This window comes from Corvus kubaryi, unplaced genomic scaffold (genome assembly GCF_017639235.1).
Source record: "Corvus kubaryi isolate FWS band 111438036 unplaced genomic scaffold, C.kubaryi_AGA036_p1.0 37367, whole genome shotgun sequence".
NCBI lineage: Eukaryota > Metazoa > Chordata > Aves > Passeriformes > Corvidae > Corvus > Corvus kubaryi.
In genome coordinates, this window is record NW_024581119.1 from 3,537,602 (window position 1) to 3,553,129 (window position 15,528).

The following is a 15,528-nucleotide window of genomic DNA, read 5'->3' on the forward strand; positions in this document are numbered from 1 at the left end:
CGGAGGGACTGCGGTGGGCACGGCCAGCAGCAGGCTGAGCCAGGGGCCCGCGGCGAGGCTGGGCTGAGCTCCGGAGACAAGCACGGCTCCCTTTCCCGAAGGCACTGCCCCTCTGGCACAGCAGCGGGGCCGTGCTCGGCCCACGCACCGTCGGGACCGTTCTGCGGCGGCCGCCCCGCCGTGCAGCAGGAATCCAGCCCCCGGTGTCCATCAGGGCTCCAGGGTGCGGCCCCCAAGCCCTGCCAGCGTGCACACTGATAGAGGAAGTGGCTGAGCTCAAGGAAAGATTTACTTGCTCTGCGCTCGCCCTACAGCGCTTGCAAGCTCTCTGCCTCCGCTATCTCTACTTTTTTCAGCTGCCCGAACGAGCGGTAATTCCTCCTCCTCCTCTCGTTCATCAGGTGCTTCTCAGTGAAGAGAAGATAATTCAGAGAGACCAGCGATGCCTTGGCCGAGCAGAAAGAGGGACAAAGAAGCAGTAGCAGGTCTGTGCTGACATCCTGACTGGTTTAGCATCTCTCGTTTGAGGTTCCAGGCTATAGTGAAACCACAGACAGCCGTATTAACCGTCTGTCTTTCTCAGCAAATGTCCCAGAGACAGCATTTCCTGTGCCAAATGGGCTGAGCACCCAAGCGTGACTGAGACAAGTCTGCTAGGTGTGTGATACGGACAGTGATGTATTCTCAGCACAAGGGGGTTAGGAAATGTAGTTCAGGCCCATTTATGCAGAGCTTTCAGGTCCTGCACAGCAGAGTTGGTCAGTCAGAGTACACCCAGTGCAGTGCCAGGAAGCTGATGTGGTACCAGCTACAAAAAAAAGCAGCAAGAACATTGCACTGAAGGCACCATGATGTGGTGTTTAAAGTATAAGATGAAAGAATTGCACAGTTGGCTCGTCTGTGCCACTCATCTGCTTGATCCACTCTAGCAAGTAACCGTCTTCTTACCCTTTAATCACTTCTTAATAACTGTTTTTTTTTTTTTTTTTGTCTGTGTCGTGAAGAAACAAAGGATGTGGATCCCTTCTGAACAGGTAGCTCAGTGGAGGTTAAGCTAAGATTTCCAGCTGCTGCAGGAATTGAAATAGCGTGGTTTGCTGCTGAATGTTCCTCTTACCAGATTCACCTAAATGTGCTTTGTTGCCTGCAGGTGATTTCTCAGCAATTAATTAAAAAAATTCAACTACACTTCATGTGGGCAGACATGGTCTGTCCCGAGGTTTTTTATTACTAGCTGGGACTATTAAACTACATTTGTGCACACACACAAAAATATCCTTATTTCAGATGCAAATTAGAAACATTCAGAATCATTGATGCGTAATGCTGCTACCTGAGCACCTGGGGTGCCCCAAACTCCTGCTGCAGTCAAATCTGTGAAACCAGCTTGGACAACTAAAAGTATTTTTTGAGACAAAATATGTTTCATCTCAATGTCTTTTAAGATAAAGAAGAGTCTGATGCTAAAATTGCCAAAACCGAGGAGAAGGCTTCGGATAAGCAGGAAGAAGAGAAGTCTGCAAAACCTCCAGCTGGAAAATCCACATCAGGATGGAAGAACTGGAAGAAAAAAGCATCTGAGTCCGGTGGGGAGGAAAGCAAGATCACGTATTGTCACTGGCTGCTGAAATCAGAACCAGAGAGCAGGCTGGAGAAGGGGGTGGATGTGAAGGTAAGCACTGACACCCCCCTCACTGAGCAAAGGACACCAGCAGGGTCACTCCTGCCCAGCTTTAGTGCCCAGATGCTGAGGCACTAAAGCATCAGACAACTCAGACTGGTTTTTCTTCCCAAAACCCATTTGTCCTCCTGGAAACAGAAAAACAAAATGTTCTTGCCCAAGGTGACAACCTTGGGGTTTCATACGCAAACGAGACATAACACAAGAGGAAATCAGGTCCTCAGGATGCTTGGCTGTTGATCACAGGAGCAGCATCTATTTCAGACTCTGCCTTTACACTGCTGCTTTGTAAAGGTTTCTCTGTAGGCCCCGTGGGAGATAAAAATTGTGTCAAGTTTGTGCTATAATTGAAGGAGCTGCTAGCAACAAATGCTTAGGCTCAATGCAGACAATGACACTGTAGAGATCAGAAACCTCCTGAATTAATCTTTATTTTAATTTCATTTGGTAGTTCAGCATCGATGACTTGAAAGCTCAGCCTAATCAGACAACCTGCTGGGATGGAGTAAGGAACTACCAGGTAGGAAGCACATGGGGTCACTGAAATAGCAGTAGGAAAAAGGTGGCTCTGCCCACAGCTTTTCCTTTGCCTGAAGCATTTCCTTTCAGGACTCTCTGCCTGTTCATACAGGTGCTTTTTGGCAGGAATCTGAAGTCAACTGCTGCTTAGTGGCCTCTAGGTCAGAGGTGGATTCAGGCTGGGAAATATTCTGTCGAATCATCCAGTTTTTCTTTTGCTTAGACCAACCTTTGATACCTTACAGCAAGTCTGCACTTACCCAAATACTCTGTCAGTGTACAGCTTTCTGTTCCAAAGGAATTCCACGTGTGCTTCCCCTGCTGTGTATGATCCCTGTACTCCACAGGATTCCCTATCCCCCTATACATGATCTGCTCTGCTCTGCTCTCAGTTGTTTGCTGACAACTCTCCTGGGCAAGGGTGGCTGAGCTGTTGAATCCCCACACACTTTCTGACCAACAGGATCTTGTTCTTTAGCCTTGTTTTTACCCAATTTCATTCCAACACAAAAACATCTCTATGACAACTGTAGGAAACATCACCCGAGTAGTTCTGAAGCACATCTGCCTCTCCTCTTGTTAGTTCCTGTTCTTGGCTGCTTATAATTACGTCCTGAGAACTTGATGGAAAGAGCTGAAAGCCTCTGTTTACTCCTGACAGGCAAGGAATTTCCTGAGATCCATGAAACTTGGGCAGCAGGCTTTCTTCTACCACAGTAACTGCAAAGAGCCTGGCATTGTGGCCATCGTCAAGGTGAGTGCCTGTGTTTTGGGGAGAGGGGAGAAGTGATAATGAATGGGTTATCAAGCAGCTCATTCCTTGTGTGTCAGAACCGAAGAGTGCAGGAGTTGTCCAGCGAGAGCAGGGAATGAGCTCAGGACACCTCAGCTCAACACCACAGGGCTGACTCAGTCGTGTGTCCCCAGAGAGATGGAACCAAACTGTGCTGTTTTCCTGCTGACATTTCGGTGCACTCCCGGCCAAGCCAAGCGTTGTTCCACACTGATTCCAGTCTGACTCACTAAATTCTAGTCAGCAGAGCCCACAAGGCAGTAGAATAAACCCAGGGCACAGAGCAGCTTTTTCTTTAAGAGGAGAACTCATCACGGAGATTATCATCAGCCACCCCGTTTTCCTCTGTGTGTTCTTCCACACTGATCTCCAGCTTCGGTGACTGTTCTGCACTGCTCTGACCCAAGAAAGGCAAAGGAAGCTGCTAGAATGGAGTTCAGGGAAAGCAAGGCTGATTTTTGCACCAGGATTATTCCTTGTCACACTTCATACCCTTTGCTGACAGGTGTTTTGAACTGATGGAAACTTTCTTCTCCCCTTGTGCTTCAGATCGTAAAGGAGGCGTACCCTGATCACACGCAGTTTGATAAGAAGCATCTTTATTATGACTCCACCAGCAAAAAAGAGAACCCCAAATGGTCCATGGTAATGTACTGTGTTAAATGCAGCTGTTCAAGCTCTGTGTGCAAGCCAAGAGAAGGGAGAAGGCTCTTTGCATCATATTGAAAATCTTAAGCTTCTGTCCTGGCCTAGCTGCCTTCTTCTCTCCCAAGAGAAAATCCAATCCTGACTGTTTTCTCTGCTTTTTCCCCTGCCCTTTCCAGAAGGCTACCAAAATGTATCTCCCTTCCGTTTCAACTCTTGGCTGCAGAGCTGGCCTCCCTTCCTTTTCAAATATCAGCTGCAGAGCTGGCCTCCATGCATGGCAGAACCCTGAGTTAGGAAAATGAGCTAAGAACCACTGTCCATGCCCAACGAACAAAGCTGTAGTTTTGAGGCACATCAAATTGTAGGGAAGGGAGTGTTCATGGGCTGGCTACACCCCACATCTTAATTCTGTATTGTCTGTGACATGAATGCACCTTGCTGGTGCACAGTGCTGATTCCTGCCAACAAATCACCTGCCAGAAGTACTGGGAAGTTCTTTTAGCCTTGAGCAAGGCACAGCTTCCAGGCTGTTAGTGCACATCAGTTGCTTGATTCAGTTTTAAATCTTTATCCCTCAAAGATCTTACGGCCTATCTGGAGGCTGTGTCCTTGTGTAACCTGCTCCTGTGCTGCCCCTCCCCTCCCAGGTGGATGTGCAGTTTGTGAGGATGACCAAGCGCTTCATCCCCCTCTCCGAGATCAAGGTTCACCACCTGGAACACAAAGCCAAGGGGGGGCCCCTCAAGAACATGATGCTCTTTGCCAAGCAGCGCCTGTCCGTCCAACCCCTGACACAAGGTGAGACCCTCCCAGGACTCTTGATTCCCTCTGTCACACAGCCCTCAGTAGTCAGAGAAGCTGGAAGTTTCACTTATGGCTTTTTGTTCCTTACCACAGAGGAATTTGATTTTGTCTTGAGCCTGGAAGAGTAAAAGCCACATGAAAGCAGCACAGCTCCGCTGATGCCTGCTCCTCCACCAGCACAACTTTCAAATTTACCTGCTCAGCCGTAGCACCATGAACCACGATCTGCAGCCACACATCCCTTCCCCTGACAGTGTTATTTTTGCTTATTTTTTTCAATAAACAAAGCATTTTGAAATCAACTGCAGCTACTTGGGTTTTAATAGTGGGAAATCTGCAGTTTAGCTCTTGAAGGAAGAAACAGGTACATCCTCTTTGTTTAGTTTGGCGTCTAGTGCAGCTCCATGTACTGCAGAGGGACATTTTTCTGCAGGAAGGAATCCCTAAGTTGTCTAGAATGAGAAAATTTAGAATCATAAAATAGCCTGGGTTGGAAGGGACCTTAAAATCATCTTGTTCCAACCCCTGCCATGGGCAGGGACACCTTCCACTATTCCAGGTTGCTCCAAGCTCTGTCCAACCTGGCCTTGGACACTTCCAGGGATGGGGCAGCCACAGCTGTGCCAGGACCTCACCACTCTCAGGGAAGAATTTCTCCCCACTCTCCCATCTAAACTATTCTCTGTCAGTTTGAAGCTGTTCCCCCTTGTCCTGTCACTGCATGGCCTTCTAAACAAGTCTCTCTGGAGATGGATACACAAAGCTGATCGCAGTGAACTTCCTGCAGGTACAAAAGTTCCTGCCTTATTTCAGTTCTGTCATCAGGGAAATGAAAGAAAATAAAGCCAGCCTGCTCTTTTTTAAGCTGCATGGGTCCTCCACCAGCACAGCTGCCAAGCAGTGACACAGCTTAAAGAAAGACCAAGGATTTATAAAGATAACAAAGGACAAACTCCTCCAGCACGTTTGGAGAGCTGCACACTATGGCACCTTTTAAAGAAAAATCTCTTCATACCACAGAAAAAAAGCCCCAACCCAATATAAAACACCAGACAAACCCGTGCACAGCATTTGACAGCCAGGGCTGGCTCTTTTTAATTGGAGAGACAAAAAAACCGAACTTTTAAAATACAGCCATTGAAAAGACGACGAATTAAGAAACATGTAAACACAGCAGAGGCTTAATTACAAGTTGCACTGCTTGGTTTGGTACTTGCCCACTCCCCTCTGCCTGGGAGAGAGGGAATGACCCAAGTACAGCACAGAACCACCAGCTCAGGGGGACAGGACTGCTCGAGCAGCATCTGCCCCTTAACATGCTAACAAAACACTGTTCTAGAGTACCTTGTCCTGGAGTGACCCCAGCTTCTCTCTAAGGATGCTCAGCACATCCGCTCCACCCCAGACAAACAGAGGGCCCAGTGGTGGACAGGCTGAATGGTCCATTAGATTCAGTAAAAATGGGGATTATTTCTAAGTTCTGGTTCCACACGTAAGGACAGAGGGGAGAGGGGACAAAGAAGGAAAAAAAAAAACCAACTCCATGTCCAGGCTCATGCACCTTTTCCAAGGGAACCCTCCAGGAATGATGAACAGATGTTAAACAGCCATCTCCTTACAGCCAGGCAATGATCTCATATCCAGTCAGGCAGGAAAAAAACCCACTCCTGGAATGCAGAGATATCTCCATCCAGGGGGTTTCTTTACCACCACATGGCCTACAATCCAGGGGAATAAAGGGAACAAAGGAATTCAGCAAGGAGGGAGCTGAAGGAAAGCTTAGGAAGATTGTGAGGGTGCTGCTGTGCTCAGCTCAGCCATGGAAAGATAGTCTGCTATCCCCAAGGGCTCCCAGAGGAGCTTCACTTGTCCCTAAGGGATTGTGCCTGGCTGCAGGACAGGCAGTTCCCCCCAGGGAGGGAGGGAGGAGTGTCCAAAGTGCCATCCGGGGTCCTTTGCCATGGCAGACCTGCAGCAGGTCCCCACCCCTGGCACAACAAGGTGATTGTTGTCTGCAGTGAGCTTTTGCTCCAGCCTTGGGAAGACACAGCCCCAGCCCACGGCCCAGACTCGCCGTGGGGGCAAAGCGAGCCACGTCCTTGTGGTGCACAGCAGAAACATGGGGTGACACAAGCGGTCAGCAGAGATGAGAGCATTAGTCCTCTACAGAGTGAGACTGGCCAGCTCTACTAAAAACCACAACCTTACACGTGGTGAGGAAAAGATAACTTACTTTGGCAAGCAGAAAACACACATTTATCACTGAAATACAGTAGCTGTCATTACATATAAAGCTTCCCTTCCCACCCCGGCCCCACTCCCTCCACCAGCACCGTTCCACTGAACAAAGCAGAAACTTCCATTTCCCAGCTGCAAGACACCTGCTCTACATTCAGCTGTAGGACAGAGGAACTTGATTCCAGAGCCAAAAGGAAGCTGGACAAAGTAGCGAGCCACAAACTCAGGGAAATCCAGACAAATCCCACTTGACAGAGCTCCCATCCCAGCACGCGGTGCAGGCTTGTCTCCCCCTCGGGTAGGAGGTCTCAGCACCTGCTTGTTGAAGGGCAGCTAAACAGGATGGACATTCTCCAAACTCAGTCCACCAAGTCTACAAAGCCACATCGGATTTTTAATGGAGGAGTGACTTCCTTCTGGTAGTGTTCTCATGAGTCTACTTAGCTGAAGGCTAAAAGCAGCTTATTTTAAAAAAGAAAACCCACATTCAGGTTCTCAGCTCATTGCAAGCTCTCAGACCTCGCTGGTGACTTCAGCTCAGGCCTCAGGAATGTGTCTCTGGAATCAGAGCTCTGCCACGCTTCCATCCAGCAGCCCACACAGGCCTGTTTGAGCCTCCCACAACAACTGCATCCACCTTCTGCCCCCGCTGATCCTGGTCCCGCACGCGCGAGGCAGCAAACCAGACAGCACACACGCGGCCCTGCCCTGCTGTCCGTCCCTACACAAAGCCTGCTCTGTCCCAAGGACACAGACACGGGCAGGGCAGCGTGTGCAGTGTAAACACACCCCAGGAGAGCCCCCAAGAGCTCCAAAACTGCTCTCTACGCCTCTCCAGGCTGCTCTGTAACAGCACCTGGGAGCTGCATGAGTGCAGCAGCCGGAGTGTGGATCTCAGGGGCACTCAGGCAGCTGCCAGGACAAGACTAGGAAGGCACTGCTCTTGGCCAGGAGCCTTCCTGCCCCCACTTCTTGCCCACCCAGCAGCACTGGGACCATCACAGCTCTGCCCACCCTGTGCCACCTCCTCCTGTATCCACACATCTTACTCCCTCCTACCAGCCACAGCTCCTGCTGGGACACAGCACGGCCCTGCCCGTGGCCCATGCTGAGTCCTGCTGGGTGGCAGTCCCAGGGCTGAGTCACCTGCATCATCCAACTGCTTGTGGCAAGGAATCCAACGCCAGCACGAAGAGGAAGAAGGAGAAGCAGCGAGGGAATGACACCACACAACTTCCAGCAGGCCACACCACAGTCTCTGATCCCTCCTCTAGCACGCAGCTAATCACCAGGCCGTTTTCCCCAGGGAAGATTTCGGAAAGGCATGAAAAACATCCATCCTACACAGCCCCAAAGCAACCTCCACACGGCTGGGGAGAAGCAGCAGCAGATGGGGCCTTCGCTTGCTCTGTCCTTCCCCGCCGCCAGGCCGAGGCTCTCGGGGCACAGAGGAGATCAGGCAGCTCCGCAGCCTCCGGACATTGCCTCAAAGCAGCCGACCCCAGCCTCCAGAGGAATGTATGGATCGGGAAGCACCCCGGCACCTCCGACGCCGCGCCGCCAGCGCTCCAGCTCGCCGAGCCCTCCCGCCCCGTCCCACCCCGCCAGTCCTTTGAAGAAAGGAATTTAGTCAAAAACGGGTATTTATTTCTGTGAAGTCTCTGAGCGTCTCCTCCTCGGTGCCGCTGTCCTGGGGGCTCCCGGCGGCCCCCTGGCCTCACTGCCGGCCGTTGTTCTCCGCGGGCTGCCCGGGGGGCTTGGCCTCGCCGTGCGAGGACGTCCCCTCGAAGCGCTGGGACGCGATGGCAGCTTGGTGGGACATGCTCTTCCTCACGATGTCCCCTTTCCTCCACAGCACCACCTCCTGCAGGGACACAGCCAAGGCTTGTCAGGGCTCGTGAGACCTTCTGCTGAGACCTTCTGCTGCCCCACCCAGCCCCGCAGGATGAGCCAGGCTCAGTGTTCCACCCACAGCCAGGACACACCTGGAAGTGCAGCATGCCTGGAATTTGGGTAGAGATCTCCTCCCTGGGGTCTGGGCATGCAGAGGGCATCCAGGGTAGCTCTGTCCTAGTGTCACTGATAAGGTGAAGCACAGAAGCTCCACCACTGAGCAGAAAAGAAATCCTAGGCAGGCACTTTCCAAACTCCTCCCCACCACCACACACATCTGACCTGCATGGACATTCTTCTAGACCATCTTCCCACATGATGGATCCCAAATTCCCAGTAGGGCCTTGTCACAGTATCCCAGCCAACAATCCACAGGTCCAAGGAGAACAGGAGCTCTGTTTCTCACCTGCTGTTTGAAGTAGCGCCTCTCCTCCTCATCAATCAGCACCAGGTTGAGGTAATAACGCACAGAGAACTTCTTGTTGATGTCCCTCATGGTTGGAGTCAGCTCATAACCAGCCAGAAAGAGCCTGATGGGAATGGACTCCCCTGGAAAGGGCACAGAGCTGTCAGCACAGACAGGATGGATATAAACCAGGAGAGCAGCAGCAAAACACAAACTCACACGGCCACAAACTTTGTCACCGTTTCCACAAGTGGACTAACATGAGCTAGAAGACCTCAACTCCCTTCAGAAACCAGCATGCACGGTCCACAGCCAGATCCTGCCCTTGCTGACAGCTATTCCAGCTCCACTCTAACAGCACAGGACTCTTTTGGGACCTGCATCGAGACAGCACTGCAGAAAAAAATGAGTAAGGTGACATTTTCTCTGGCAGGTGACTCTGCTGGGCAAAGGAACAGTGGCACAGGAGATTGGCACAGAGCAAGAACACCATCCCTCTGCTCTGAGCTGCAGCAATGCCAGCTGTGAATGTATAGCTGGTTCTGCCACCGCTTCATCAAAACAATGAAGTCATTGCAACTCATTCTGCCTCAGTTCCCTCTCATCACACCGGAGAAGGAAGGGGATCAGAATCCCCCGCTCTAAGCCCAGTGGAAGAGGATGCTACTACTGAGCACACAGAAGATACTGCAAGACTTGTATTCCCACCCCAAAAGCCTTCAGAAGAGGAATTCTGCGGGTTCCTGTGCCCTCTCACCTCTCACAGGTGCCCCATCCATGATCTCGTACTTCGCTATGGTGTCGTTCTCGTGGTACACGTTGGGCCCCGTGCCCGTCGTCTCCCTCTTGATGATGTCTATCTCCATGTGCTTGATCTTGATCCGCACCAGCAGGAAGTAGATCTTCCCCACAATCACATCTTTTAAGTGGTACCTGGCACGAGAGGGGAGAAAACACCAGGATCAAACCCTGGGCAGTAGAGCAGGGCTCGGGCTGACGTGCAGGAACTTGCTGGGCAGGCACTTTGCTCTCATGCACAGCAGATGGCAAATCAACCACCCCCACCAGCAAACAGCCCTTCATTTCCATCCTTTGCTCTTTTGGAAACCCACGAGAACATTCAGCATGAGCAGATAAATTAAAAACGTAACTTCAGGCTGAGTATCTGCAAGAAACCCCTGCGACAGCAAAGGCTCCAAACTCAGTATTTTAGGTCAATTAAAACCAAGCCAAATCACAGAATCATTTAGGTTGGAAAAGACCTCTGAGATCATCGAGTCCAACCCTTGACCAATCACCACCTGCAGGGAGACTTGTCAGCACCTGGTGGGAAAGAAGCACTCAATGTAGTTCAAAAGAGCTCTTCCCAGCTTCTGGGTTGGGATTTAATTCCCACTTCAGGTGTATTGTCTGGTAAGGAGCAAACACTGTATTTTGGAGACACCTGGAAGTACTGATCTGGCCAAAGATACAGGGAGTGAGAAGTTACTGCAGGAAATTCATGCTGTGCTCCAGGCTCAGTGAGCCACAGCCATTGCTTCCCACTTCTTGATCCAGAGATATGGGGAAAGGAGAGGAACTGTGGTGGTGCATCCTCCCCCCACCATCCTCCTTCTTTCCAGGCTGCAGTGTGATCTGAGAAAATGCTTGTTAGGCCTCATCCTCAAAAACACCACCTGGGCTCAGCTCTTTCTGAGCTTAGCAAAAACCACTGTCTGTTCCCAGAACTCCTAACAAGCTTCTGTTTTTCTCGTGACCAGCCTTGGAAAATATTCCTCTGGCCTGAACGGCACAGCATTCCTATTCTCATGCTTTCAAAGAAAGGAGCCACCCAAACCGTGGCCAGGATGAAACCTTGTTATGACTGAAGGGTCTCTTGAGACCCTATAAACAGCACTCCAAGATGGGCCCGCTGAGCTCTCCTGGAGCACAGTGGGCTGTGACCAGCAGGGTCCCTCTGAGGGGGACGCCTCTCCGAGCCAGCAAACTCTCAGGTTTGCTACAGCTGGAGGATCGTTGAGACACGGCCCGAGACCCTCACGCCTCGAGGCAGATTGTTAAGGTTAAGATATAAATTAAGGTGTAAGTTAAGTGAAAGTACTGTTAAGTGTTGTTAAGCTTTAGGCTGCATTCCTTTTCATCCTTGTTTGCGCTGTCTTCACACACAGACACACAGACCCACACACCCCCCTAGGTAGTTTCAATTCATTTCTGTTTTGATTGCCTGGATTTTGTTTGGTTTTGTTGTTGCTTGCTTTCCCTGTTGTGCCTTAGCTGCCCTTTGTAAGTAGAGTGAATCTTGCCAACGAATCCGTTGTGCTTTGCAGTCTAATATTAAATCTGACTTTTGCTCATACCCTTGCTGGTGATTTTTTTGAGCGATCTCAAGCACACTCGTTCAGACAGGAACCCACGGATCAGGGAGGATCTGAGCTGTCTCCCAGCCTCTCTGGAGCACGTGGACATGGAATTCCTTTGAGGAAACCTGGAGCAGATGGGTCCCCACAGCCCCCAGCTGCTCCTGAGACACTCACTTGGACTTGTTGTACTCGAACTCGATGTGCAGGCAGTCCTCGATGCCCACTTCCATCTTGATGGAGGAATTGAGCTCGGGGTAGGTGCTCAGGGTGTGCACAACGATGTCCATCTCCTTGACCACATCGTTCAGCCTGCGGCTCACGGTGGCACGGAGGAAATATCTGTGGGGACAGTCCCCCCCCATCAGGGTCACACGGGGAGCAGCAGGGACAAGGGGCTGGGTGGCTTGGACTGGACTATCCAAGCAGCCTTACTACACAGATCCATGTAAAGAGCTGAAATGCATTTGACTGCAAATCTGAATAAAACATGTGATCAACTCAACAGACCCACCGAGAAAGTTCCTTTTTCCCAGTGAAGCTTGGAACCTTCTCTGTGGCAAGGTGAGGTGCTCAGTTCAGCTCATGCACAGCTGAGAGAAGGGCCACTGTTTCAGGAACAGGGAATGGGGAATGTCCAAAGGGACAAAATCAGCAGGAAACCAAAGAACTGCCTCAAGGAAGCAGAACAGCAGGGAAGCTCCTCTTCCCATGTCATTTGCTGTTCCATTGCTCTCTTTTAGTCCAGGTCTGAACAAAATAAGCCCACAGCAAAAGGGCCCTCAGCTCTTTACATGTGTCTGCCCCTGGAGCAGCCAACATCCCACACTGGAAAAGACAGAAGGGAATTTTCAAATGGAAAAGCAGGCTCCTCTCAGCTTCCAAGCATTTGTGAGCCCGAGTTACCTAAGCCCCGTTTTGGGGATCTGAGGAACAGCCTGCACATGTTAAAACCATTGCCCTTTTACAAGATTACATCAGGCTGCACAGCCACACCTCCCAGTGCAGATCTCAGACTTCTCCAACCCCCACTTTGAAACCAGTGAAAGGATTTTTAGGCAACTGAGTGCCTCAATGTGAAATATCATTTCTAACACATGAACAAGGCACAAGCGAAGCATCTGTTTGCATACAGAGCACAATTAAAGTTGACAAGACTGATTACAGCAAAAATATCCGCACTGGAGACTAAACCAAACAGTTTATTTTGATTTTTTTTTTTGAATTATCAAATAAATTAGCAAGTATTTGATTGATTCAAAAGGGGCTGATTTCTCTTGTCACTCAAAAGGAGAAGAACAAGTTCCATAAAGAGCCTGATGCACGCTTGTAAAATAAAGACCTCAAAGGCAGCCTTTTACAACTCAGCCCTCAAAATTAACTTGGAGTTCTGTTATTCCTGCATCACCACAGTGAGTATCAGCACTTACACAGAACAGAACTGGGGTCAGCCAGGGCAGGGACTCACCGTAGCTTCACGTTCTGCCCCGTGTAGGACTCATAAGGTTTCTCCACGTGTGTGAACTCGAAGTCGAACGTCTGCGATTGAGTGAATTCCCCGGGCCGGGCCAGGTCCTTCACCAGGGACACGAACTCGTGGTGGTTCCCTCGGTCATAGTAGAGTTCTAGGAAAATGGAAATCCAGGTTAAGCTTAATGCCATGTGACACAGGGAGATTTTCATCAGCTCTCTTGTCCAGGTCACTCCTTCCTTCAGTACCATTCACAGAACCTACCAGGGGAGCCCGTGGCTCCATGGAACTGCACTTGTTCCCTGCTCTCCATCAGAGCCAGGTGCAGGCCACAACGTTCCTCCCTGAAACAGGAAGGAAAAGGTCCACACAGCCTTACTTACTACAATAAATCAAGAATTTGCCTTGGGGAGACATGAGTCACCTCTTATCGATATTAAATACGGTCAAACTCTTTGCAGCTCATGCAAACCCTTCCAATAATTTTCTGCACTGTATTCCAGGCCAAAGGCATTGCCACTGTGAGGAAAAACCACCACTGCTTCTCTGGAACAGACAGTGACAGAGCAAAACCGAAGGGATAGGATGCTTCCAACTGCTCCTGCGTATCCTTGGACAGCAAAGAGCTGGAGTGGCCTTGAGTTGCAGAAGGGAATAAATGACGCTGTTGATCCTGCTGCACATCCACCCTGTATGGCAGCTGAATCCACTGCTCCTCCAGCCCCTGGATAACACATTAATGGCCACGTGAGCACGGTGAGGGAAGAGCTTTCACCTCTGGAAGCACTGCTCAAACCAGCTCAAGTGACCAGCATGGCCACATTGCCTCACTTTTCCCCATAACCCTCCCACAACAGCAGGAAACTACAAGTTTCCTCATTTAATGAAAGCAATCCTCCACGCCTCCACGGAGTTTTCTGCCTCAAGTCAAAGCAACAAAACCCTTAACACACTGCAATTTGCATGAACAGCTTGGGATTACACAAAACCATCAATGAAACCTGCCCTTCCCAGCCCTGCATGTGAGCCTGTGCCTACAGGACACCCACGCAGTCCTTCTGCAAGGCAAAGCCTTTCTGCTTACATGAGGAAACAAAAACCTAAGTCATCAGACAATCACACACACACAGGCTCAGTGTCAGCACTAAACTGTGCAGAGGAGGCTTCTGAGAGGAATTAGAGGTGTTCAGGAACTGCAGTTCTGCCCTCCTTGATATGCACGATGAGATCTCAGCTTTTAAGTGATGCCTGTTTCTCACAGCCCTCTGCTCACCTTATCTCTCTAATGGAAATTCTGGCACTAGAACTCCTTTCACTTACGCACAACAGCAAATGTCACCAAGCCCTTTAGGCTGGGCAGGCAGGTGACATAAATAACCCAGCCTCTCTGTGCACTGAATGCTTGTGTCCACCGAGAGGAAAGTGCTGGCTGATGTCACAGGGAGAAGCCACGTGCCAAGAGAAAAAGAGGAATCAGCCAATTCCATCGTGACCCACAATGCAGAAGGCACAAATCAAACTTAAAGCAAGGGAGGCAAATGTCAGTGCACTGAGTTCTCTGCTACCTCAGAAGGTCATGTTTGGCACCCTGCAGCCTTAAGCAGAGTGATGTTTCCCGCACTCCAGCCTGTCAAACAGGTATAAGCTGTAATTTCAGGTTTTCAGAGCTATAAGGTTTCCAGATTGAGAAAATAACCTGCCAACATTTTGGTAGCTTGCTCAGGCCACAGCCAGCACGGGTGAAACCATCTGGAATGGGTTCTGTGCTCACCTGAGAGCAGGCAGGACCCAGCACTCACAGCCTGGCCTCTGATACCTGCTCTGGAACAGCATCATCCCTGTGGCACATCCCTCCTTCACACCCCAGTCCCCCTACCTGTTAAATTCTCTCACCTCATGCTGATCTCATGGCAGTGAGAAGTCAGAATAGAAGGCAGGAGATGGAAAGCATTGGGAAGTGCACTTAGTAGTACAAACTTCAGTGATTTATCAAAGAGGCCTGAGGGGAATAAGAACTAATGTGCAGCCACAGCAGCTCTAACACACCCTGCTTGGGCAATAACGTGCATACAAAGCAGTTATTCCATACAGGCTCGAAAATCCTCCAGAACAGGGCATGAGGAGCAGGCAAGGCAGCACAGCAGAGACAGTGGAGCAGGAAACAACGTTCATGCTTAATTTCCACTGGCAACCATATCAATAGGAACTCACAACCTGGCTCCTCATAACCTGGCCTCACCCACACTCCATCATTTACAGCCTCCCTTCCTTTCCAAGAACCAGAGTCGGGCGCAAGCAAAGCCAATAAAACTCTCGAGCAGCAGCACGGGTTGGGTGGGAAACCGGAGCCACGAGAGGCATCAGGAAGGAGGGACACCCGTGCCCACAGGCCGCCCGGCTCACCGATCTGCCCGATGAATTCCACCTTGATGCCCTGGTGCTCCAGCCGCTTGTTGGGGTTCTTGAGCGTGAGAACCACCCGCCCCGACACGGTCTCGCCGTCGTAGAAGAGAAAGTATTTCTCCTTCTTGCCTTCCTCCGTTTTATGCTCCACCCGCCGCCGGCTCTCGGCGTCGCTCAGCACCAGCTCAAGCTCCGCGCTCTGCCCGAACCCGAAGAAGCTCATGGCTTCGGGCTGCGGCGCGGGCCGGCGCGGGCGGATGGCGGCCGGGGCGGGGCTGCGCGGGGCGAGCGGGGCCGGCGGGGACGCCGGGGGAG

At 50.7% G+C, this 15,528-nt stretch overlaps 2 protein-coding genes across 5 annotated transcripts in view; one reads left to right on the forward strand and one right to left on the reverse strand.

Annotated features, from left to right (window-relative positions):
* Window positions 1–4,747, forward strand: part of THYN1 (thymocyte nuclear protein 1) — a 5,210-nt gene extending 463 nt beyond the window's left edge. The window contains exons 2-8 of the mRNA XM_042034309.1: window positions 402–485; window positions 1,446–1,672; window positions 2,133–2,201; window positions 2,862–2,954; window positions 3,543–3,638; window positions 4,289–4,439; window positions 4,539–4,747. Coding sequence (XP_041890243.1) covers window positions 443–485; window positions 1,446–1,672; window positions 2,133–2,201; window positions 2,862–2,954; window positions 3,543–3,638; window positions 4,289–4,439; window positions 4,539–4,573 — 714 coding nt within the window. The 5' untranslated portion in view covers window positions 402–442 and the 3' untranslated portion in view covers window positions 4,574–4,747. The remainder of the gene's footprint in view (window positions 1–401; window positions 486–1,445; window positions 1,673–2,132; window positions 2,202–2,861; window positions 2,955–3,542; window positions 3,639–4,288; window positions 4,440–4,538) is intronic.
* Window positions 4,748–5,506: 759 nt separating this feature from the next.
* On the reverse strand, window positions 5,507–15,507 carry VPS26B (VPS26, retromer complex component B). 4 transcript variants are annotated; one of them, XM_042034306.1, is made up of 7 exons: window positions 15,214–15,293; window positions 13,075–13,154; window positions 12,808–12,964; window positions 11,517–11,681; window positions 9,740–9,915; window positions 8,983–9,125; window positions 5,507–8,547 (listed from the first exon to the last, which is right to left on the reverse strand). In XM_042034306.1, the coding sequence occupies exons 2-7, from the start codon at window positions 13,121–13,123 to the stop codon at window positions 8,401–8,403; spliced, it is 837 nt and encodes a 278-aa protein (XP_041890240.1). In that variant the 5' UTR covers window positions 13,124–13,154; window positions 15,214–15,293; the 3' UTR covers window positions 5,507–8,400. The 4 variants fall into 4 exon arrangements, with proteins under 4 accessions (XP_041890240.1, XP_041890237.1, XP_041890238.1 ...); XM_042034303.1 differs by lacking the exon at window positions 13,075–13,154 and having other exon boundaries at window positions 15,214–15,504; XM_042034304.1 differs by lacking the exons at window positions 5,507–8,547; window positions 13,075–13,154 and adding an exon at window positions 9,243–9,375 and having other exon boundaries at window positions 9,065–9,125; window positions 15,214–15,507.
* Window positions 15,508–15,528: the final 21 nt, after the last annotated feature.